This window comes from Thunnus thynnus, chromosome 13, assembly GCF_963924715.1.
Source record: "Thunnus thynnus chromosome 13, fThuThy2.1, whole genome shotgun sequence".
Lineage (NCBI taxonomy): Eukaryota > Metazoa > Chordata > Actinopteri > Scombriformes > Scombridae > Thunnus > Thunnus thynnus.
Genome location: NC_089529.1, coordinates 19,440,226 through 19,466,842, shown reverse-complemented (window position 1 = coordinate 19,466,842; position 26,617 = coordinate 19,440,226). Strand labels below are relative to the sequence as shown.

The 26,617-nt window shown below is 39.9% G+C and overlaps 1 protein-coding gene and 1 long non-coding RNA gene across 3 annotated transcripts in view; one reads left to right on the top strand and one right to left on the bottom strand.

The window, feature by feature from the left end:
- Positions 1–26,617, bottom strand: part of LOC137195853 (uncharacterized) — a 198,116-nt gene that overhangs the window by 19,263 nt on the left and 152,236 nt on the right. Inside the window, exon 6 of the long non-coding RNA XR_010931176.1 lies at positions 24,070–24,171. This is a non-coding gene — a long non-coding RNA (uncharacterized lncRNA). The remainder of the gene's footprint in view (positions 1–24,069; positions 24,172–26,617) is intronic.
- The window catches only part of gabra1 (gamma-aminobutyric acid type A receptor subunit alpha1), a 32,402-nt gene continuing 15,633 nt past the window's right edge, over positions 9,849–26,617 (top strand). The window contains exons 1-8 of one of the 2 annotated variants that reach the window (XM_067608509.1): positions 9,849–10,404; positions 12,758–12,863; positions 16,968–17,080; positions 18,133–18,200; positions 20,026–20,246; positions 21,857–21,939; positions 23,156–23,299; positions 23,995–24,147. In XM_067608509.1, coding sequence (XP_067464610.1) covers positions 12,784–12,863; positions 16,968–17,080; positions 18,133–18,200; positions 20,026–20,246; positions 21,857–21,939; positions 23,156–23,299; positions 23,995–24,147 — 862 coding nt within the window. In that variant the 5' untranslated portion in view covers positions 9,849–10,404; positions 12,758–12,783. Of the gene's footprint in view, positions 11,274–12,757; positions 12,864–16,967; positions 17,081–18,132; positions 18,201–20,025; positions 20,247–21,856; positions 21,940–23,155; positions 23,300–23,994; positions 24,148–26,617 lie in introns of both variants that reach the window. The other variant, XM_067608511.1, reaches the window with a different exon arrangement.

Below are 26,617 nucleotides of genomic sequence, written 5' to 3'. Positions count from 1 at the left end.
GATGTAGAAATTAAAATTCGTTGGAGACGGGGTGAGACATGTCATCTGGGGGTCAGTTGGGCAGGATGGCTCCTGGACAGGAGAACTGAAAACAGACATGACGTTATCTATAAGTCTGTATTTTGATAGGTTAAGAAAATAACTGTAATGCCCACTTAAGGTGTATAAAACCCTGTTATAAGCACTCCACTGGGAGCCTTTTTCTTTGTAACCTCATCCTGTGTGTTGCACTGCGAAACGCTCCTTCTTGTACAATAAAATAAATTCTGTTAAATGTTGATACTCCGGCTCCAGTCTCTATTGTTAAATGGTCATTACGAAGAAATTCTTTTAACAGAAGTGTCCTTGGGCAAGATACTGAGCCCCAAATTATGTGAGTGTGCGTGAATGCATTAGATTCCACTCCTGATGAGCAGGTTGGCACCTTGCATGGTGGCCAACAGTGTATGAATGTGTGTGTAAAGTGTAAAGTGCTTTGAGCGGTCGGAGGACTAGAAAGGTGCTATATAAGTGCAGCCCATTTAACACGGCCCACATACTCACATTTTTAGACAGACTACACAACATTGTCACAGCAGAAGACCAAACGGATGCAGCGCAGATGAGATACATTGTCGTCTGGGACAATGTATCTTTCCACCGATCTGCTCTGGTCTAAAACTGGTTTAATCAGCAATTTCACTACAATACCTCCCACCATACTCTCCCTTACTTACACCCCAATGAGGAGGTTTTTTTTCTTTCTTTTTTTTCCGGCATGGCGGTGGAAGGTACTCCAGTCCTATGTCAGGATACCCTTCATTCAAGCCATGGAGGAGGCCTGGGACCAAATTGATGCAGGATCTGTGCAAGGATGGATTCTCCATTCATGATACTTTCCTCACTGTCTTGCGAGAGCCTATGATGTGGACAAAGCGCTATGGCCAGATCCAGCTAGGTGAGGAGAAGGTGCTTAAAGTTTTTTTTTTTATTATTCATGCTTTCTTTTTTGTCTCCACAAATGTTTTTGCTGTGTTTATGTACTATATTCTATTTAGAATATGTTCTGTTCTGATTTTCAGTGCAAAATGCAACCTTTAGAAATGAGTGGATGTGTTGACTCATTTGACAATGTGGAGAGAAACAAATATTTTCATCAGTGTGCAGTACTAGTCTTGTGTGTTGTGTTTGGTCAATATATTAATGTACTTTACTCTAACAATAACTCTGAAAAAATCAAATCGAGACTATATCATTAAAAAGTAGAAATGTTAAAAGTGTTTTAGATATAGCATCGCAGGGTGTAACTAGTTCAAACAGAATCAGATGGTATGATGTGCCATAAGGTGACAAAATTGGGTTTTTATAAATTATTGTATTGTTTTGAATGAAGTTTTTCATTTTGCAAAACATCTGCAGTGTTCTGCTACTTGTGTGTGTGGTTGTGTGAATTGTGTGTAGTTTTTTGACAAAATGGGCCCTGTTTTCAAAATCGTGCTTAAGCAATCATAAAAAAATTGTAATTATAATAATACGAGTCAAAAAGAAATATTGCCAGGCTTGGCTGCATGTTGGGAATTTAAGAACAACTGGGTGGCGGCAACCCAGAGTAGTGCCTTCATCCAAATGCACAGTTTTGCTGAATGATGACTGAATGATGGGCTCTAATGAAGTAGGAGATATGTGAAAAATCTTTTTTTCCCCTTCATCTCCTCAATCTATCTCTGTTTTTTATTCTGTCACTTCTTTCTTCACTCTTTTTCTCTCTCTCACAGACACACACATACACACACACACATACACATATACTCCTACACCTCCAGAAATAGAGGCAGCAACAGTCTCACTGAATCTCTCAGCCCACATGTTGATAATGTCACCTTTTCAGTGTTTCATTACCTTGTGCTAACAATCATAGAACATCTCTCTCTCCTGTCTGTCTCTCTCTCTCTCTGTCTATCTATCTATCGTGCTCTGTCTTTATTTTGGGATCAGTGGGATGTTTGAGAGGAACTGTCATTCCATATAATTGCCATAGTTAATGGTGCTACACTGCAATTTCTCCATTGCATCTGGAGAGGAGAGAGTTTATGATCCATTAATGTCAGTACTCTAACTTGTAAACTGCACTCAGAGGAAATATCGGAAAAGGAGGACAGTATGGAGGGGAGGTCCATTGCAGGAGAGGTTGAGTCGTAAGTACAGATGTGGAGGAATTCTTGATAACAATGTTCAGTTGATCTTCATAACACAAACAACCATTGATATAACCACAGATCAGTTATTGTGCATTCTCAGAGAAGCACAGCCCAGTAGGGTTGCAGCTGAAGCACTGACCGTATCCTTGTGACACTTGCAACAGTTTAATTTCATAAACATTGATGTCTACAGTCGACTCATGCCATGAAGAGACGTAAAAAGATGAATGGAATGGTGAATGAATGGAATATACAGGATAATGACTTGTCAGAATCTAATAAACATGTCCTACTAGATGGAACGAATATGAACCTGCCTCTGTTCACTCAACCATACCTGTTTTGCTGTGTAGAAGTTATAAAATCATATCATTATATTAACACAAAGCATCCAGAAACCTGTTTTTTTTTATCTGTATTAACTGTTAAACATTCATTTTGTAAGACTGGGATACAGATTTAGGAGCAAGTGTGTTTGTGAACACAAATCTGGTAATTGAAGGCCGTAAGCCTATTTACATAACTTACTATCATATTGCAAGCTCTGTTTGTCTCCTGAGCTCCTCCTCTAGAACTAGAGTTCCTAATATACTGTATAACTGTCCTGCAGATCAACTTTGATGATGATTAAATATTGTGAACAGTCCCTTTATATAAAAAATTGTCCCTTAGGTTATGTCAAACATTCATTGATGCAAATCTGGTATGCAAATTTCTTTTCAACCACATTTTATTGAAAATAAAGTTGCTTCATTCTGGAAGAACAATGGATTTTTACATTACAAGGAGAAACTTTGAGTAGTAACACAATAGTTATAAAAAAAATAAATAAATAATTTGAAGACAGGACAACATTGCTGGCTAAAAGACTATCTAAAAGCTACCTGAAATTGTTTTGCTTTCTGAGGCAGGAGAGTCAGCTAAACAGTTTCACTAGGTAGAATCAGTGTTCAAGGAAAGTATTTGAAGGAAAGCAACTAAGCAGTGGAACAGATGGTCAGTGAGATTTTAATGCCCAGGCCAAACTGTTGCGCGTTGGTTGGCTAAATCTCAGGGTTATAATCAGTGTTATGTAAACTGACGAGTGATAGCACTGCTGCTGCTGTGTGATCTGCCTCCGCTCTGTGGCCCTACTTGCTTGCATCCATAGTGCTGTTTGTGTGTATATGTTAAAGGTGTATTCATGAGCAGACATCTGCGTTTCTGAGAGGGAAAGAGAAGATAAAGCCAAAATGGAGATAAACCAAGCAGGATGAGGCAGAGAAACTGAGCAGGAAGAGACACAAAGAAATTTAGAAATTCTGTGGAATTCAAATATTTATTGTGCAACAGAGACATCTAAGTGTCGCCTACAGGTCTAAAGACCATCATTAAGCAGCAGTCACCACAGCTGAAAGCTGAAGCAACTGTGGAAGTGTCCACTGAGGCACTACCTCTACTGGCCACTAGAGGCTGGCTCCAAGAAGCTGCATTGAAATGAATGGGAAAAACCCCAACATAACAATATGCACAAGACAGGTATATCATTTGCACAGGAGTGCAATCAAATGCAGGCACGCAGTGGTGGAATACAAATTGAACAAACTATTCTAGTACTTGTTTTTTTGTTTTTTTTTAATCACATGGGTCTAGAGCTGTATTTTAGTGTGCTACGTGTACTGTATGTCGAACAGCAGCTCATATACTCATCCTCATATTGGCATGGGAGCTAATTAAGCAAAATATGGCTCATAACTGTACATATTAATGACAATACAGGACACTGAGGTAGAATTTACTAAATGTGAGTGGAAAACAACTTATTGTACAACATGAAGCAGCTGTGTTATCTTTAACCAGGCAGGGAAATTACTGACTGTGTCACTGTAAAGATAAGAAGATGCTGAATTGTCTCAAGAAAAAAACAGCTAAAAATATGATCAAAAAGGTATTTCTTAATATTATCTCCTTTATTATTCTGGGATTCCCTTTGGCTTTCACAAAGTTGTTGCAAATCTCCATTTGGTGATATGAAAAGTGAGAGTCAATTTGTTCAAAAGTATCCATGTTAAGTAAGATTTGGACAATTAAGTTATACACAGTTTATGAAACCACCTGAAAAGATATGACTGAGAAAAAAAAGAGAAGTAAAAGCTTACTGCAAGTGAGGAGCTTTTACAAACATGCATGCACAGTGTATGCATGCGTGCACACACCCACACAGTTAACATGCAGAGGAGTATGACAAAATAGTGCATTGAGTGTTTTAGTACGCAGAAAATCAATAGTATCTGTACTTGGTGGTGCAGCAGAGAGGTCTCTGTATCCTTTATCTCAGGTTACCACATACATATATGTATTCTTAACATGGAGCTGAGCAGTGTACTCCTTTTGATATTCATTCACATAGTGTTTAGAAATGATGGCATTTCATTGGCAATCATGAATATTTGAGTGTGAAAAGATCAACTGGTTGCATAATGCAGCTGCCTGCAGAGATTTGCAGACTATCTCTCACTTTAGCTTTGGATTTACTTTCTTATTTTGTCTTGCATTGTGTTGTGCATGTATGTGTAGACAGATGTGGGTGTGTGTATGCTTGTAGCTAATTCACGAGCCTTTGTCATAGTGAAACATATGTGGGATATAAATGGAGATGAGCACAAAATCTTTATGTACGCATATGCATGTATCTGTTAGTGTGTATACTGTATATTTTATTCAGCTTGGTTTACTTTAATTACTTACCTTTACCTCACTCATTTATAGTGTGTAATTAAGATGTACAACATAATATGATAATATAGTATACATTATGACACTAGTATAACACTAATAATAGTGCAATAAAAGTATAACTCAGTATACACAGTATACATATTGATGGGTAGTTCTATAATATATAGGTACATGGTAATTTGATGAACGTGGATAAGGCATGATGGCAGTCCACTGTGTGTTGTTCTACTTACTGTGTGCTACAGGAATCGTGTCCCATGTGATAAAGAAAAAAAAGAATAGCAACTGTCAGATATGATATATAAAATAATATTTTATTTATGTAATTGTTATATTTATGTGTTATATTTTAGTGTCACTTACAGCACTATAACTATTCACGTTTATGTGTAACATTTAAGTTGCTATTTCATGTCCCCTTGGCTGTGGATAATTGTAGTTCCCACCTGCCATTGTCTACTGGGGACAGTTATGAGTGTAACAGTAACAGGTTTAACAAATGCAACAGTTGAGTCAGAGAGTCTGATGTGAAACCCAGAAGTGTGAAGTCAAGTGTGTTTACTGCCTGGGCAGTGGCTTCAACAGAAAAGTACAGCACAATCTCTTATGAAAGATGAGATGAAATACAGAATTTAATGATGTTCGCAGCATGAGGGGAGACAAAAGTACTAAAGATTGTTTCTCAAGTGCAGTGCTCTACTTCAGTGACTTTTTATTCAGTATTTTAAAACAGATACAATCTACAATCCACACCACCAAACCCTTAAACACCGGTTTGGATTTTTGGGGGCAGATGTTTTAATATTAGTACAAAAGTAAACACCTAAATAAGTTATTATATTCTCCAGTGCTGCTGAATATCTATATATATCTATATCTATTTATCTATCTGTCTATCTATCTATAGATAGACAAATAGATAGATATATACATATACATATTACATCAGGAATGACTGATTTCTCCAGCCTGCATGCAGGTTGTAACACAATACAACATGTGTGAAAGGATCAGGTGATTCATAAATGCTGCAGGTTGGCAGCATTAATAGTAAAAAAAACACAAATTTATCTAAAATATGCTGAGCTGTATTCCAATGTTTTTTAAGTCCTTTAACATGTTTCTTAAAACTATGTCTTGAAAATTATACCCAGATTTTATGTAGGCAGTAATAATGTCTGGCTGAAGAACAAGAAACAAACCCCTCATCATTTTAATGAAATCTTAATTTAAGACGCAACTGATCAAACCACTGAGCCATCTTTAGCTTTTATGTTGTAAACTTTTCCACAGCAGTACGCATGAATGTCTTTATTTGTGTACACATACAGTATGTTCATCCGAATTTATGTGTGCAAATGCAGTCTGTATGTATGTTTATATATGTGTGTGTGTATGTGTGTCTACATATGTATATATATGTATTTGTGTGCATGTGTGTGTGTGTGTGTGTGTGTGTGTGTGTGTGTGTGTGTGTTGCACTGGACGGCCTGAAACAGTGAGTCAGAGGAGATGCCAGTTTATGGCTGATTGCAGAGAGCAGCTCACAGAGGGGAGGCACTTTTGTCTTCTAGAAAATCCTGATTTATTCCTCTGAATGACTGATTGAGGAAAGTCACTAAGTGGCTGACAGTTGCAGTTTAAAAACTTGTTGAATATACTTATATAAAATTGTTTCTAACAATTAAGGCAGCGTGTCCACTGGTTGAACTGTTAGAATGGCAGCTATCAGTCAGCAGAGCATTCTGGTCCACTCTGGTAGGAGCCTTTCTTCATTCTCAATTGTTGGAGGAGCTCTACAGTAGCTTTGATTTCCTGTTCTTGGTTCGACATGTGGATAACCCCTCACAAATTACCACTGATTCATCCACACCTGTGGGAAGCCTCAATTAGCCTGCCCTATCCATATTGGATGAATGAGGGATAAAAGATGAACAGATACCAAGAGCTGGGCAGGAGGGAAATGAGACACTGTTCAGCAGCAGACACTAAGTCCGAGTTCAAAAGACATAACAGTCGCAGAGTTTCAACCCTCTAGCAATGTGAAATGCACAAGTCCAAAGGGGCAAAAAGGGCAAGTGAAAATCAAGCTTTACTGCAGTAATTGAACTGAAGTACTGCACTTGGGTTAATCCCGCTCTCTCTCCTGCTACAGCCTCAGTTGGAGGCAGCCCGAGGGGAGCCCTGCCTGCTGTTGCCCAGTGGACAGAGAGTGTTCTTGAGTGACCTCTTCACCGAGGAGCAGCCCTGACCTAACCAGAGCTAAAACATGCCGCTGGCTAGAAAAGTCCGTGAGAATAGAGCATCACAGAGCCTAAGGAATCACCAATTGAGTGACATCATGTACCAAATTAAGACATTCCTCCCTTGTGAAGAGGGCACTCCAAAAAGCTATAAAAGCTCTCTCTCACCTGTCCTGGTTTCATCTCTTTTTAAAAAATGCTCTTCACTGCCTACAAATAAACTGACAGTGAGGCTTAATCTGCTGCCGTCTGTGTGCTTGTAGAATAGTGCTGAGAAAGAATCTGGGGGTGTTGAGGATTTTGACACATTGTTTGAAAGACAGTAAACTAAATAGAGGTCAGCAAAACCTCTCAGTGTCATGAGTGTTCAAAGGGCTGCATTTCCTCTGAGAGACAATGATCCTGCCTTAAGGTGCTTTAAGTAGAGGACAAAGGCTCCACAGAACACCCCATAGAGCAAATAGTTGTGCACTTATACACACACATATGAAAACACAGTGATACATCACAATGATAACTTAACTTTAAAGGGTCAAATTGCCAAACAAATACTAAAAACACATATATGTTCAAGACTGATTGCGGGCATTCACTCAATACAAAAACATATAGTGACACAAATGTGTACCCACATATTACATGTGACATGAAACACTGAACACACAGAGCAATGGTGGAAGAAGTATTCACGTAAGTAAAAGTACCAATACAGCAATGTAAAAATACTCTAATGTAAATGTTAAAGTCCTGCATGAAAAATCCTACTTAAAGAAAAGTGCATATGTTTTAGCAGCAAAATGTGCTTAAAGTATTAAAGTAAAAGTACTAATTCCATCCCTCTGACTGATATAATATTATATATGACATCATGAGATTGTTAATACTGATCCATCAATGTCTAATCAGTATTTAACTGTTGTATCTGCAGGAGATGGAGCTAATTTGAACTATTTTATATTTAGTGTAGTCCAGTGGTTCCCAACTTAGGGGTCAGGGCCCCTCCAAAGGGTCACCAGATAAATCTGAGGGGTCGTGAGATGATTAATGGGAGAGGAAAAAAGAAAAAACAAAGTTCTGATACAGAAATCTGTTCTCAGTTTTTTAACTTTTTCTCTAATCTTTGATTTTGGTGAAATATTGGATCATTTGAATGTTTATTGAAATTAAACCATGTGAAAAGTTTAGAGGGACAAAAATCACTGTTTGGTGGAGCTGTTAACAACTCATAGACATCTGAAATGTGACCTCGACTACACACTGCTGTTTGTAAGATGTCAAAAGCCAAAAAGGATGGAAACCACTGGTTTCATCTTTAACAATGTGTTATATTTTAAAAGCTTGTTATGTTATCCATTGTGTCAAATCTTCATCGGAAAAGTAACTAAAGCTGTCAGATAAATATAGTGGAGTAGAAAGTATATTATTTCTCTCTGAAAAGAGTGGAAGTATAAAGTAGCAAAAAATGGAAATACTCAAGTAAAGTACAAGCACTTCATAATTGTACCTAAGTATAGTGTTTGAGTAAATGTACTTAGTTACTTTCCACCACTGTCACAGAGAAAGACAAACACACTTTTCCACACTTGCTTTTTAAGTGGTTTACATGGTCTTAAATGGCTGCAGGTCATTTTTTTAGTCAATAAGTGATAAAAGACTGACTGCAACGCACTGCTTCTGAATGTCAATTTGACACAGTTTGTACTTTAAGACTGTGTGAAACGAAACAAATTATCACCACATACAGCACCATGATGGATGCACAAACAGAGAACGGAGAGGGGCGTAGTTCGTAAAATATCCTTTCTTTTAAAATTCAAAAGCACTGTTCACAGCGAGTGATTATTTCCCCATAACCTGCACATCTCTCACCTAAATTACCGTCATCCATCTCTCTCCGTTTAGCCCTCTACACACACACACACACACACACACAAACACACACACACTCACACACGCACACACACTTCACTATCCGTTCCCATCACCTGCCCAGGGAGAGCTGTGAGTGGGCAAGTCGCCTTTGCTTGCCGTTATTTGTTTGAGCGGCGTCACTGGAAATTCGGCTGAATAGATCACTCGCAGTGTTTTGGAGAAGCTGTCTATTGTTGCCCCGCGAAGAAAAATTCTCCTTTTGTCAGAACGGAAGGTTATTCAAAAACGTGAGGAGGGTTGAGAAACGAAGAGTCGCACTTTTTCCCTCTCCTCTATCCGTGTCGGACGCGCGCGCCAACACTACACGCACGCGGGCACGTGTTGGATATGCATGCCCGCACGTGCACGCGCTCACAGGCAAATCGAGTCACATGCAGCGGTGGCGTCTCGCTTTGAGAGAAGAGAAGCAGCTTGAAGTGATACACCACTTGCATTACAATAGCATTAATTCTACGGAAGGAGGTGGAGGTTTTATTTATTTATTTGTTTATTTATTTATTATTAAAATACGTGCGTGCACCTGCAGCATCAGGTTATGAAGACGGAATATGAGCAGAGCGCACGAAGAGGGAGGAAGGGGGGTGGGGGTTGGAAGTCCCTGTCAAATATTTGGTTAATCGCCTTGTTATTTTTCATCATTATTTTAATGTAGTTGTATCTGAAAGGCTTGACAATGATTGACAATGAATGAATAGATGGGGAGAGACAGAGCATACAGAGGCATATAAGCCCATGACGTCCCTCATAACTAATCACGCACATGCACTAGGCTACTTTAACCACGCGTGAGGAGGCAACACACACACACACACACACACACACGCACACAAACACACGCATACACACTCACAGAGGAAACGTTGCACTGCAGACCAGACTGACGTGACTACACTGCCAGCTCACTCTGCCTGCTGTGATGAAAATAAACCCCCAGTCAAAACTGAAGGCGAAAAATGAGTTGCTTCCCTGTCAAAAGCACTGCAGAATCAACAGCTGGGGTTTATAGGTGGCTTATGCGACCAAGAATTACACTGATGTGAATAAACTGCCCGTAAGAATGTCCTTGTTTTCCGCTCATGCCTCCCCCTGTAGTCCTTGGTGATGAAAATGTCCTCTGATTTGTAGTTTAACTTGAAATACGCAGATGACTACAAAAATATACGCTGGGTATCATCAACCCATTTTTTTTCCTCCCTTGCAGATGCACGCAGCTCAGCGCTCCTCGCCGTTCTGTGCTCAGTCTGGAGTGGCGCGGCTGTAGCAGCAGAATATTTGGCTGTAAACAGAGACACAGTGCTGTTGTCTCGATGCGAAACGTGGGCTTTTAGGAGACGGTGAGTGATTCGAGCAGGATTTTTATTGCAGAAAGAGACTCGTCTCATCAGTGCAAGCTGGTGAGGGAACACGATTTTCTTCAAATTTTTTGGAGGTGTCTGTTCGCTGCTTGTGTGCGCGCGTATCCGAGCCGTGTAATCCAGTCGTGTTTTATTCTCTTTTTTTTTTTTTTACCTCATCGTAAGTACTTACAGTGGGTCTTATGATTGCTACTCTTGTTCCTAAGATGCCCAAGATGTCTTGGTTGCGAGACGGTCTTTTGATAAATGTCAATTTTATCTCCTTGGAAATCATCACGTAGGAGTCAGGTAGAAAGACGGGGAAAGCGCGGTGGGGAAAAACAAGGGTTCCCAGTTGAAAATGTAAGAGGATTTTTATTTAGCAGGCACTGAAAAGAGATTAGGGCGAGAGCAGTGGAAGTTAAATTGTGCTGCATATAAAATGGGCGGGCTAGTCTTTATAATAGGTTGGTACAGCCTATTCTGAAATTAAATGGTCTGCGCTTGGACGCATTCTGTTTTCCATGCACTTTATTTACAGGCACGATTCATTAACTAAAACATCTATTTTCGATAGAAACCTCGGTACAGAGACCAGATGTGTTAGTTTAGTACAACATTTTTTTTTTTTTTTTTTTTTTTTTTGTGTAGCTGACAGACTGAGAGAGTTCAACTCACTACAGCACCACCAATGAACAGTGAGAGAGACCTGCGCATATCGTCAGCAGCCGCTTCTCCAGCCTCAAGCTAAAATTCGTCAGATCTGAGATCACAGAGGATTTTTCTCATTCAGTCCGGCTAGAAAAGATATTCACAAAAGTTTGAGGATATAGGCAGCGGATACCGAATATACCCACGACCCATCTGCTGTAAGTGGTTTTCTCCATTTTTCTCGCCTTTTTGTCAGGCAGAAGAAGGGAAGAAGGGAGTAACACTCGGATTTAGAAAGGGATGGTTTGTGTTGCTGGACGCCGCTAGAATCGAAGACGAGTTTCATTGGGGAGAAGGGAGAGTTTGCCGTCGAAATTAAGACCGTTTAACGGGTATTTTATGGCAAACAAGAGCCGTTTGATGTTTTTAACGGGAGGCAGCCTGGTTTCAGCACCACGGACAGCGTTCCGAATAAAACAGCATCAACGCACATTTGCTTAATTACTCCGCCACGCAAGAATTGGATCGCCATGCATGTATTTAGACCAGCCTTGCAGGGATGCCAGTTGCATGCAAAATTTCTATCCAACCTAAATATATTCATATGTGGCAGAGGAGAGGGTGACATTTTCCTCTGAATAACTTAGAAAGTGTGCTTGTGCGGGATTTTCTCCTCCATTCGTTAATCTGCATCATCCCCGATTTATCAAATCCTTGTCAACCAAAGGATTTATTTTTATTTTTATTTCATTTTAACAGAGCATTGTATGTCCTCCGGCTCCCAGTCGCTCGCAGTGCACCTTGAACATCATAAGCAAGTAGCATGGGTATTGTCTATGTGGGCTGTATGTCAGTGGCAGAATTTCGTAGTCGTTTGAGAAATAGTGGTTTAGCGCTTTTTTTATAAGTAAGTAATTGGTCCTTTCATGGGCAGATCGATTATGCTTTTATAAATTGATCGTGAATCTGAGCATTGTGTTTTGCATGCACAATAGCGCAGACTATTGCTTACATACTTTATGACCCGGCTGACATCATAGCTTAATGATTGAGGAGGACGCAAATGCTCTTATTTTAGGGGGATTTGGTTTGATATTGCGGTACTGCCGCGTTTCACATTGCAGGGTATTAGAGGAGGCTGTGTACAGGTGCTACAAGCACACACAGGGTGTTATGTGGTCGATGATGTGTTGCCTTGTTATTGCTTCTTAATTATAATGCGCTACAAATGCAGCCATGTATTGGGTGTCAGTTATGAAAGTCGTGTATACATTAGGTTCTTTTCTGATCATCGTAATGCTGGGCAGCTATTTAAATTAGATCTCCCACATAGGGTGTAGAATATGTCTCTGTCAATGTGACACTTAATTCAAAATGATGATGTAAAATCTTTAAGGGGCTGCGTGTGTCAAGTGGCATGCATGGCCCAATGCATGTGGCAGGGCCATTTGGTTTGATTCATGTGCTGTCAGTTAAATCTGTGAGGGAAGAACCAGGACCAAAAACCTCACATAAAGCATCTCTATAGGAACATAGATTTCTTTCAGAGCCTCCAACTCCTCATTGGCTGTTGTTGTTTTAGCTACATGTTTATTGATACTTGTTGGGGGTGATGAAATGTTGGGGGTGATGGTGAACACTGGCTCATATGACTTGGTAATTATGTTCATTCTCTCTCTCTCTTTCTCTATCTGACCTCCAGCAGTGAAAGGTCCTCATATTGCAACTATGTGTGGACGGAGCAGGACGGCCTTTCTGTGTCTGTGGGCTTGCTTGCTTGCCGCCAACAGCGTACTTGGTGGCAAAAGGTAAGAGCAAACTTTACCTTACAAATGCACATGTAGCGGTGTATTACATTGGATCAATGGAAAATTAAAACTTGGGGTATGCATGCCACAAATATCATTCACACTGTTCATATTAATTGGTTTTAATGTACTGTATATATAAACCTTACTGTGGGTTTGATGCAAATGCTGCACAGACATTATTGTATATCTAAATATCGCCTTTATAATGAATATATTGGAACGCAATAGTTGCACACAGTAACAGGACCACAATGTATTGGGTAAAATATTGAATGGAGTTGAGTTGAAACGGATAATTACCATTTAATGCTGGCCTCACTTGCCAATTGGTTAATTGGCTAGTAAATATGTCAGTAAATCAGTCAGCCAGCCAAGGGGGCAACCAATTGTAAACCTGCCGAGCTGATATTCTGTCTTCCTGCCTAGTGCTTGGTTTATTGGGTTACACTCTCACAGAGCATATTCACTGTGGTCGTAACTGGGGCATCCCCACAGGACACCTCCATGCTTATAATTGCATAGAGGTAATAAGATGTGCAACACAGAGAGAGGAGATAAGGAGCCAAAATAGCCACTACTCATGTTACCATAGTGTTGCACTTTTTTGGTTCACTAGCCTTATGGGACAATGCACAAATTTACATTTTTAGCTCCCAGACCTGGGCTGTCTTGAGTAGATAATGTGTGTTGTGCCATGATATTTGGCACAGATGCATGCACATGTGTTCTTGACAGTGGCTGCCAGGATAGTAGGGTCGATGAACAGACACACTTCTCAATGTCAACATTGAGGTGTTGGATGTCACCTAACCAGAAGCAGGCAAACAGATAGAGGAAGAAAGAGAATGATTTGATGAGAGATGACAGCAATAAAACCCCCTCACTGACTGCAACTCCATCAATTCCCACATGATGGAAAACACTAGGCAGCCAATCATGTGTAGCATGTCTCAAAACATCATAATCTGACTCCACTGCTTGGATTACTGTGGATAACTTTGATATTGAATCCTACTTCAGACCAGTTAAACAATTACAAATAAAATAACAATAGTGGAATTTGTCGGATGTTGCAAATGCATGATATCATGTGAGCTCTCGTCCCACTGTGGTTCTTCTTGTGAATCCTGGAGAGACTGAAGGGATCAGGCTTTTCTGCCCGGCTGAATAATTCAGTAGAGCTGTCACAGGCAGTTGACTTGAATGGTGATGTTTTGAGATGGTCCAGCTTGCTTCTCTTTCAGTGACAACACAGCTACACCACAAAAAACATACACATCCAATCTACCGAACATGTTTCAGCTTACACGCCCTGAGCACATGCACAACACAGACGGAACGTGTCTTATTTTAAATATATGATGCACTGCAGCAATGACTTGCACAGTGATTTGATCTAACTGATTAATCACAGCCATAGCTTAGGTTTGAGATGTACCAACTAGCAAATGGAGGGTCTGATTTACTGGGTTTGATGCGCTGTACATTGAGCACATTAGAGAAAATCTAAAAGTACTGATTACTTTACTGATGAACTGTCACTGCAAACTGCAAAGTAATTATCACCCAAAGATTTACTGTATAATCCAGTCCCCTTTTTGAAGTCAAATACAGAATCGCACACACACGCGCATATACACCTTGGGGGATTCCAACGAGACACGGTAATCAGGAAGACCTTGCACTCTGCTACAGTATGTTGCCAACGAAAGAAATTGCCTTATAATTAGATATCCGAGTATGACGAGAGAGAGAGAGAGAGAGACGTACAGTAAAATGGAGAAAGAGAGAGAGAGACATTGGCAGAGTGAGTGTGAACGGCACTGTTGCTGTTCAGATGACCTGTAGATGGGGATGGTGTACAATGTTTTATGAGGAAGTGGCCCCTGGCTGATAAACATGTGTATTCTTCCACACCACCTTTTTCCTCTCCATTTTCTTTTCTTTTCCTTGACATACAACCCAAACCCCCCCTCCACCCATGTTTCCCTGTATGCACTGTAAAAATGTCTGTGTTAAAAAAAATATACGTGTCATATTGTTCCATTCATTCTTAACGTGTAAAAATGTAATTCTGCTACAAGGTTGAGATGACTAAATTGACTTGTCAGTATCTTGAATCAAGGTAAAATAAAGCAGACTACATCATTCAAGGAAGGCAAGGTCAAAAAGTTTGACCTTCACACTTTCACTGATTATTAATGAGGACACATTTTCCTCTGTATTTTCCAACATTGAATACATTTTCATTATTGGTGAACTTGAAAGAGCTTGCTTGTTTTCTTTGTCGGTGGAGAATATCACAAGAGGACTGTAACCCTTGGGGCGTACCAAAAACTGTTTTGATGTCTCTGGCAAATTTGAAATGCCTAAATACATGTAGAAAGTAAGAATATTAAGGAAGGGAAGGTTTCATTTTAGACTCAGCTAACGTGTCATTTTCGCTTCCTGTATTTATGCATAATTGGCTTCCCAGACCTGAACAAAACAGATTAATTACTGTATTGTATTTTAGTATTTCCAAACTGTTACCTTCAAGAATGATGCAAAACAAAATTGCTCATCACAGTTTCTACAATTTAATGCTGGCTTTGGTTTTCAGAGAGTTGGTTTTTTTTTCTTTTTTGGCAGATAGAAGGATGCTCATGAATTAAGGGAAACTGGTGGCACAGAGATGCGCATTAACCCTTTTATACAAATCCATGTGTGACGCGGATGGAGCATCCTTATTTAGAAAGCAAAATATTTAGCAGCTCACATTCAATCTGCTTCAATCCCACAGCTTTGAATATGAACTGTGTCTCTCTAAAACTTGACTCCCCAGTTTCACTCAACAATATCCTCACCTTATCCCAACCTCTTTCTCCTGCCTTTCATCTCCTCCTCCTCCTCCTTCTCTGTTATCCCCCATCTTTTTTTCTCTTATTTGTTTATTCTTTGGAGATTTTCTCACATGTTTCTTCAGACGCCACTCTTCCTCCCAGCATCCCTCCTACTTTTCCTTCCCTCCCAGTGCAGGTCCCTGCTAACTAATCTTGATGACCTCTCCCTCTCCTTGGAGCTGTTCAGCTAGAATAGCTTGTTTCCAAACATTTGCTGTTTATTTAGCATGCAATCAAACCAGCGAGGTTCGCTATTGGCATAAAAAGAGGGAGAGGGTGATTGCTTAGCGGATACACTGCATTGTTGGAGACTTGCATCTGATTATTATCAACACAAACACAGATGCAAACATATGGATGAATGTGTACTCAGGCTTAAATATGTGCACAGACCCTGAGCCCACAGTACATATATGTATTGATTCAGGTATGCAAATACACACATGTACACACACTCTCTAAACATTCCTGTCTCATCCTGCCTTTATGATACACAGTATAATTAGGGGCTGTATTCCTGATTATGAGTATGTTGAAATATTTATGTGCGGAGATGCTACAACTCTGCGCTCACAATTACTGATTGTGAATGTTTTCGGCGTTGCTCTAAGCATTTTGTTTCATGTTGTTCAAAGAGCACATTCAGCAAGGCCTTTGTGGTCTAAAAGACCATATTAAGGTATAAATAATGTATTATGATTTCTCTATTCTCTCTCTCTGAGATTGTGCCTACGTGTGGGTGTGTGTACGTATCCACATGTGTGCTCTGCATGCCCTGTTTTACATCCCTCTGATGAAAAAATCTTTAACACTTGCAAGCCTGTCTTTATTGCCATACATATTTTCCAAAGGGATGATACAGGATAACTTGGCTTTGTGGGATACCTTCCTCTCCAGTCCACCTCTGAACAATCACTTGCTTTTTCATCTCATATCAGTATGATCTAAAACATCATGGTCACACACTGTGAATTGCAAATTGGCAACAACAGTGAAATGCGTCAGTGTCACACAGGATTTGACAGAGTTTTCTTCTTTTTTGCATTCTGTGCTCACCATGTACATCAACAGAGCTGTCTTGCTAACTACAGAGCAGAAATCCACTTTTTTGTCTTTGATATATGATTCATTTTCAGAGTTTGCTCTTACACTTTTGGCAGTTTTGACTGTGGTTTTGGATTCTAGCTGTGACTTTAAATCTTCTTCTTTGCTTTGCCAGCTCTGGGCAGAACGGCATGACAGATGAACAGAAAGATAACACTACAGTGTTCACCAAGATCTTAGACAGCCTTCTGGATGGCTATGACAATCGTCTCAGGCCAGGACTGGGAGGTCAGTAAACCCAAGTCATTGAATGTATTTTGCTCCTCATGGTGACTGTTTGAATCATTGGCATATTGCTAATATGCAAATATCATCCTGGTGACTCCTACAAATAGTTTACTATGCACACGACCACACAGTATAATATCCACACAACTAAAGCTTATGGCAGTGGGTTTGCTTTCAGTGTCCGATTTTTTGTGTGATTGTTAAAAAAAGAATTGGAGACTCATTCTTCACCTGCTGCTTTCTTTTTGTGAAACAGTGAATTGTCATAAAGCCAGCACTTGTAATATAACGAAGTGGATGTCATTTTATTGTGTGGGTTCCTATTAACTCTACTGTCAGCTGTCCATTGTTAGAGAGAGAAACAAACTGGCAGGGAGAGTGAGATACAAATCCAGAAACGGAGAATCAGAGAAATAGATAAAGAGAGTGAAAGAGAAAAGAGGGAAATATAATGTGCAAATTGGTGTGTGAAGGACACTGAGGATCACGCACTGTGATGCAGCAGGCATCAAACAGACAGGCGAATAAAACCGGGCCTGCTTCAAGTTCAGCAGCCAAGGGGAAGAAATTATGGATTATGATGGGTATCATTCATAAATCATGCTGTCATATTTCAGTTTCAGAATCAGAAAGAACGAACCCTCACACACACACACACACACACATACACACTAATCGTCTCAGCCACCCCTTCCAAATGAATCCCCAGTGGACCCATTTTTGCTATCAGTATTATGGGACCAGAGTGGCATATTTCCAGAAAAACAGCAATGTGTGAATTTATTAAGAGATTGAACCACTGTCCGGGTAATGGAGCTGACACTGAAACCAATACCAACAGAAATGGTTATCGACATCCGAAATGGGCATTTTTATGGTGCTGTTTTTTTACGTTGTGTATGTGTGTGTTGCTGTGTCTGAGTGTTAAAAATAATGTTGAATAGATTGAATGGATCAGAGGCTTTAGCCAGGTGGTCTTGTATTAACAGGTAGTTAGGGGATAATGAATGCCACTGATAGTCACTCTCTCTGGCAATTTCCTGCTTCAACAGAGCGTGTAACTGAAGTCAAGACTGACATTTTCGTGACTAGTATTGGGCCAGTTTCGGACCATGACATGGTAAGACTCTTTTTCCCTCTGTAAATGTCACTAGTTTCCCCCGTATGTCTACCCCTCTACCATCACCCCTGTCTTCTAACCTCTCTGGACACAATGCTGTCTAAGCTGTAAAATATCTATTAATTTGATGATTCATTCCATTAATTCCTGATGTGTTAATAAAACTGTCAACTGTGTGATATGTATTTGCTGGTGCAGGGTTTCTAATGCCACTCTACACAAATGCCACCCATGTAAATATGACTGCATGTGACGTTTATGTGCATGTTGATATATGTCATGAACTCTGACCCCAACCAGAAACTACGTTGATTTGTTTGGGAATATTAAAAGATAGCAAAGATAGATGGCAAAGACTGTTTAGCTTGTAAGAGTATCGATATTTGAGAACAATCTTGTTTCTGATTTGTCTTTACTGAAAAATATGGAGCTCAGAAACAACTTTGACTGATTTTATGAAAAATACAGCTTTCTAGAAGTTATTTTTACACCGGATTAAGGCGCTGATCTGTCTTTTACTCCTCAAATGTAATTACATATGAAAAAATATAGCTACACACATGTTATGAGTTGTGCTTGAGAAGGTCAAGCTGTTGTCAGATTCTGTTTAAACTCTTGATAAGCACTCCAGTCTGATAAGATGATAGAGAGCAAATGGCAATAAAAAAAATGGTTGCATCAAAGTAAAAATCTAAATATCTAATTCAAATGCAACATCAAAATATGAAACATAATTTGTATGATTTCTTTAGTCTACTTCAATATACTACATTAAAAAAATCTGTGGGCTGTTCAAACACGAGCATCTGATCTTTGCCCCGTGCACTGGAAGCCAATTAATCTCATCCAAATGTCTCACTGCCTCTCCTTTAGCACTTGAAAAAAATCACTCCTGTTATATGCACGTGAAGTGTGTGTACTCTATTTGACATAATCTCAGTTAATTGCACTGGCTGACATGCAGGCCAGGACTATTTTGCTGCTGTGTTAAGGCCAGAAGGAAAAGCTGAGGAACATTGTCTCCATCTTCAGCCTTTCCCTTTCCTCCTCTATTACCTTGAATCTCTGTTTCAACTCATGCTAATTATCTTACGCAGGCTGAGTGGAAAGAGGGATGGGGGAACAAAAAAACAGGCTGCACTGTAATTTTTACAGGCTCCCTTTACTCTGCAGGGTAGTCATGTGGAACCATTAAAATCTGCTCTCAGCTATAGTCATTAGCTGGCTTCAAAATGAAATGTCCTCCTAATTTTGTGTCCACTTCTTCCTTTTTGTGTCCAGTATAATTTAGATTACTGAGCAAAGACGCTTCCCCAAAGATAAATTCTAACAATTATCTTTTTTGGTGCTTTACCTAACAATGCAATACCAAATGTCCATATACCAAGTGATGCTCCATTTTTATTTAGTGCATTAAACTGACTACACCATAATTATATAAATAATAAAATGGAAGAAAAATGGAAAAACAACCACACATATTTCTGTGTTAAAGAGGGAACAATGACTATACTATAATGGAGTCATTCTTTTAGAAAAGATACCAGGCAGAAAACCATGCACCTCCGTCCACCATGTTTGCCAAAGCCTTTAACATGACGAGACAGTTACCAGCATGGAAACTAGGCCAATGCTGCCATATGAAAGTCAAAGTGACACGAGGAAGAGAAGGGGAAAAGTGAGAACACGTAAAAGGGTAAAGAGGCAAAAAAATGTCGGATTACTCAGCAGTTACCCCAGCCAGTTAGAAGGAGGAAAACAGCTATAGGGTGGGGGTCTGGCTTTATTTAACCATTTTTCTTTACTCTTCACCATCCACCTGTAGGAGTACACCATTGATGTCTTCTTCAGACAGAGCTGGAAGGATGAAAGATTAAAGTTCAAAGGCCCTATGGCCGTGCTGCGTCTCAACAACCTGATGGCCAGCAAGATCTGGACCCCCGATACATTCTTCCACAATGGCAAGAAGTCAGTGGCCCACAATATGACCATGCCTAACAAGCTTCTGCGAATTACAGAGGAAGGCACACTGCTATACACCATGAGGTAGGCTGACATGTTTTACTATACCAGATCAATAAAGTACTTTAGAGAGAGACTAAAAGGTATTTGAGCTTAGAAGAGAAGCGGGGACATTGTGTCATGTTGCTACTAGTGTACATTCATTTGCTGAAGAAGAAGAAGAGTTAAGGGCATATTAGATCTACACTATCTGTATTGAACAAGGGTGATTTAATGAATAAACTGTAAAGGAATACAAACATGGCTCATTACATTTTCAGTGATTTCAGCTAAAAGGTTAAAGCTAGCCTTATTCTATATATTTCTTGTTGAGTGTGTGTCTCTCAGTGCTTTCCAAGTTCCCAGTACTCTGTGACCCAACAACCATTTATTCCCATTGAAGACAATAATCTTTAAAGAGGGGTCACAAATGTATAGTTTATTTTATTAAGTCTCGGTAAATTTCTAACACAGCTGGGCACTGTAGTTTTGAGCATTACTCAACATTACTCAAATGTAAGTAAATGTACAGCACCCATGTTCATGGTTCTGAAGGAACATGCCACCCACTGTAACGCGTGACTCACTGATGTGTTTTTAATCATTTCTGGACAACAACAGTGCTCTATGGTGCAGATGAATAAGCTATATAAGGCTTTAGCTACACAGACAATATGTAGAATGAATTCATTGTTGGTTTTGTGGTTATTTCATGGAATTTTTTGTCAATAAGAGAAATAGAAAATATGAATAACTTTGCTGAGGATCTTTGCATTTAACTGAATGTACGCACTACTCCACTTTATCATGTTCCATATATGATTCGTATTATAAAAAAATGATATATCACAGTACTAAATTTTTGTTTTCATTTTATTGTTTTATATGTTCTTTAGAGATTATGGTCAGCCGTGTGTACCACATATATTTTCACTACAATTTGTCATTTTTCCATTGTAGTGTTCACCAGGAAAAATAAAATTCTTTTATCCTGTTGTGATTTATCACTTTGGGGATCCTACCTGACAGTTGCAAGCAGGAAGATAAGGTGTACGACTAGCTGAGCTGAGTTTAGGATCGCATGTAGCACCTTAGAACCCTTCAGCAGAAGGCGGGTAAATAAAACCCTTAAAGACAGTACAAACCGTGATGCACACCACAGAGCGGTGCTAATGTGAGATGTCTAAGGCAAGGATCATAAAACATTTGTTTTAGCATGTTTACTACAGTAGCAGGGGGAGGAGGTAGAGGCGGAGCCCATATTGCTGTCACAGATGAGCGAGATGAGGGATGGATGGGAGATTAGTGTGTCACGGGTGGCCTGACATGCTGTTTTTCACCAAGCTGTCAGAAAATAGAAACCCACAGCTCAGGGAACTGGAGTGTTTCTGTTGGTTTGGTAGAAAGTAGCTGCAGTTCGACAGTATTTGGCACTGAAAGACACTGGAAATAAATAGTACACCACATGTTCCTGTTGTCTCACTGTACTTAATTGTCATTGTTGTGCCTTAATTCTCCCTGTCTTGTTTCTGACTCCTCAACCAACACTGTCACCATGCTTTCCTTCTTTCCGGTTGTGCCAAATGCTGTTTTCCTTATTTTCCTTGCTGTTGGTTTTTCTAATTCTCTGTCCATGTCTGTGGGAATCTCTCTAGGCTTACTGTAAGAGCAGAGTGCCCCATGCACCTCGAAGACTTCCCTATGGATGCCCATGCTTGTCCGCTGAAGTTTGGCAGCTGTAAGTGGCCTCTATACTCACACACAGCATCACATACATGCACATAAATGTCCATGGACACACCACTCAGACACACACACACACACACAGGCTTCTCTGACACACTGTCACTACCTAATCCAAATGGAAGCATGACCCCGGCACCAGTCACTGATAAGGGATGACAGTGTGGTAACAGCTGTTGTCCCAGAGGAACTGTCCGCCAAGGCCCCTCTGGTCTCCCCATTCAACCCTGCCAGGCCCTGCAAGACCCTGCAAGACCCTGGCAGGCATGCAACGTGAAGACCTGTGTTTATCCAAGGCAGCACTCTCTGTAATATTTCCAGAGCATAACACCAGCTGCTCACCGCTGACAGCTACCCCTACCCTGCATCATCCTTGGGAAGGCACAACAAGAGATAGAATGATGGAGGTTTGAGATAAGAATAGATAATGAGAGAAAAACTAGAGTGAAGAAAAAAAAATGAGGAAAGAGAAAGTGAGAAAACAAGAGCAAAAATACAGCAGAAGTGAAACAGATAGAGTGGGGAACATCACACTGTCTCTGTGCCATTCTTCAGACAGCTGCACAGCGTGAGTGAGAGGACTGAGCCTCAACCCCCTTAAAATTGAACTCACTCCCTAAATATTTCAGTGATGAGCTCTCTTCCTTATACTGCAGTCTGCAGTCGAGCCATCTCTGCAGTGGTCGAGCCACACTGCAGTTTTGACAGGTTGGGTGGCCAGAGGGAAGAAACGACTGACTTAGCTGTTTTAAGGTCATGTTGTCCTGTTGGGATGTTGTTTGTTTGTTTCCTTATAAGTCGAGGAATGACATGACGTGACATAACATGATATGACATGGCATGGCATTACATCTCATGAAAAAATTAGAATAAAATATGAGACAGGATGAGCTTGGATAATAGACAGAAGATTTGATGAAACTGTGGAGATGAGGTTACCGGAGACTAACGAGGTGAAATTTAAAAAATGCTTGAATATCAAATGATGAGGGCAGACTAAACAAGATGTGAGAAGACAAGACGAGACAAAATTAGATGAGGTGAGACAAAACCAGAGGATTTTAGTGGGAGACCTCGTTTCAGATTTGTCTTTTTTTTTTTCACCTGGCATTCCTAACAGCTCCAAAAATACAACCCGCAGGGCGACACTTGATGGCAGACAACCAGCAGCAAAATAACTTCTAAATTCTCCCTCTGTTCGTCCCTGTCAGATGCCTACACTAGAGCAGAGGTGGTATATGTGTGGACCAGAGGGGCTGCCCAGTCTGTGGTGGTGGCAGAGGATGGGTCCAGGTTAAACCAGTACGATCTGATGGGGCAGAGTGTGGATTCTGGTGTGGTGCAGTCAAGCACAGGTGGGTTTCTGTTTGGTAACATTTTGCTCTTAATTACACTGTTTGTTGCAAAATAAAAAAAAATGAATAAATAAAATTGTAAAGGGAGGTTTTGTATTTTGAAATCATTAATTTGTGGCATTGTATTACCTAATTAAAGTCTGGTTACAATGATTTAAGTAGGACTTTCTTACTGCTCACTCACAAAAAAACCATCAGTCTCACTTATCTTGAAACAATTTACAGCTGCATCACTTCATCTGCATCTTTGGTGGCATCAGTTGTCGCTTTACAAATGACAGGCCATGTCCTAGATTCATAATTTCCCTACTGGCCATTACGTCTTTTTTCCACTTCCTCCTTTTGGTCCATTGATACTGGCAAAAATTAGTGACAGCATAAAATGGGTGACCTGTTTGCAGTCACGCTTGCTGCAGGCAGAAAGTAATTCTTAAGACAGCCGTAACCCCCAATCCATGCTTTGCTTTATTGGCAACACTCTCACATGTGACTGCACCTACCAGGCTTGTTTCAATAAGCTATGCTGACACATTAAAAATCCATTTCATTACTATTTTATTTGATCCACTTACTTATTTCTGTAGAACATTATAGGGGTAGTTACAACAGATGCCCCTAACATATACTTCTTAAGTAAATTTAAATAAAGCTTAATTCTCCCTGACTTCTTAATGTCCTCTATCTACCAACCACAGGAGAGTATGTTGTGATGACAACCCACTTCCACCTGAAGAGGAAAATTGGTTACTTTGTGATCCAGACATATCTACCCTGCATCATGACAGTCATCCTCTCCCAGGTGTCTTTCTGGCTCAACAGAGAGTCCGTCCCTGCCAGAACTGTGTTTGGTGAGTCGTCTGCTCTCTTCTCCTCTAAACAAATAGAAATGAAATTGAAATGAATTAAATCTGTTCTTGGAAAATCATTGTGAAAGATATGATGATGAGACATTTGGCCCCTCAAAATTACAGTGCCTTTGGGCAAGGTACTAAACAAACTGGGCTGTTTAAAAAATACTGAACTGATAAAATAAAATGAAAAAAAGTCCCTCAAAATGGAACAAATACATGGCAAGCCTCTTAATATCATAATTATGTCACAATTTAACATTTTATAGCGATTTTACTAAATGATGTCTGTTCCATTTGGCTTTGGACTCAATAAAAGCAACTGTAAGACACAGAGTTCAGCCACATACAGCTTCAGCAGCAGCAGTCAATGACCCTTGACTGCAGCTTTATTTCTTTCCACCAAGATTGAAAACATATCTCTGCTGTATTTGCTACTATGTGAACAATGCATTTTAATTTGCTATACAAGATATGATTTCTGTGTGAGGGAGGCTGCTTCCAAAAAAGGTTGGCGTCCCGTTGTTTTTACTCATGGTATTACAGTATTTTGATTGACTTTGATGACTTTCTGATTAACAATCAAAGTAAAGTGAAGAGTGTGATGTCTAGACTCTACGCTTTACATCACTGGAGACAGATTCTCTGATACGGACAAAAAAATAATCATTCATTTAAGGGAATAGTTCAACATTTTGGGGAATATTTCTTGCTGAAAGCTCAAAAATGGCCCCACAACATCTCTAAATCTCACTAATTAACACTTATCTAAATTATTTAATTTGTGCAAAAACAGAAATGGAAAAAGGACAAGTTGTAGTTCAACATGGTGTAACTATTTCTTGGCACACAGTGGCCGGGTACATTAACTTGCAAGAGTCTCTGCTGGTTGCCTGGCAACCTCATAGTGACGACAGAGTGATATCGATCTTCTCATCAAACTCTCTGCAAGAAAGCTATAAGCATATTTGCCAAAATGTCGAACCATTTCTTTGAAGGATATTAAATGTTAAAAGATTAATTGAACTATTACATATTCTATCCAAAATACATTGTACAATATTTCTATTCTATTCTATTCGGCCTCTGCACCAATGAGGTGAACAAGAACTTTAATCAGCTGTGGCTGGCTGCAGTAGAATTTGAAGCACAAGGCTCAGTGTGAATTTAGATTTACGTGCTCTGAATGTGTGTCTACAAGCGTGTGTGTGTGTGTGTTTGCGCCTGTCCGTGTTTGTGTGTGCACTCACACACATTGGCTGTGTGTGTTATGTGCATGTGTCTGGGCATGTGTATATGTGTGTTTGTATGTTTCTGTGTATGTGTGTGTATCTGGTGTGTATCTGTCTGTCTGTCACACTAAGGTCTTACATAATGCTGCCCAAAAGGAAAGCTCTTGCTAGTCTGCAGCATGCTCTGTATCAGCAAAGCACAGCAGCAGGCAGAATGTCCTTGAGTTACCTCACCCTACACTCTTTCTTCTTCTTTTTCTTCTTCTTCTTCTTCTCTCTCTCTCTCTCTCTCACATGCTCTAACTCTCGCTTCTGCTCTCTCCTCTCTCTCTCTCTCTTCTCATGGATGTCAGTGTCTCCTCTGGCCCACTACTTAAAGAGCTTTCCCAGAAACATTATACAGGCACCAGATTTTACAGCTCTGCAGTCTCCAGCAGGTTTTTCTAACATTCCTGCAATGTTTTGGTATCTGTGTGTGTGTGTGTGTGTGTGCGCATGCCACAGCTAGCTACCTGCAGTGCTTGTCATGTGTCGAGGGGAAATGAGGATGGCCTAGATTAGATTCGAACAACTATCTAGGGCATGTGTGTCCCTCATGCTATCATTGCAGGTTCTGCTTCATGCGATTACATGCATGCTGCGTATGGATACATGCACACACACACAAACATACGCAGTTCAATAAACACATATACATGCTTTGAAGTCACAGACCAACACAGCACCACAGTATAGGTAGGTCATTCGTGTGATTAATATGCATCATCTGAGATAGCAGATGAATGAGCCTGTTCTTCAAAGAGGTTACAATGTCAATATCGCTGTAAATGAATCATTAAAAAGACATAGCAGACAATCATGATCTTTCATTGCCATCTTAATCCTTTCACTATCATCTAAGTCAAAGATTTATGTAGTATATCAAACCATTGTACACGTGTCTAGTGCTATTAGGATGAAAGAGTACATTCAGCTGTCTTGTCACAAAGGTTCTTATATTGCTTAAATACTTTATATCTTTATCTTAGTGAATCATATGCAACAACAAGCTACCTGGTGATAATCAATTTAAACTCTGTAATAATGCATAGGATGTTAATGTTACATAAAGGTTAATGTCTGGTAAGGTCACAGTGCATGCAATGTTCACTGTGTACAGGGCGAAATGTGTCTCAACACTTCTGGTTCAATTTTTCTTGTTGTGACTTTATACTGTTGTATTTACTGATTATTTTGAA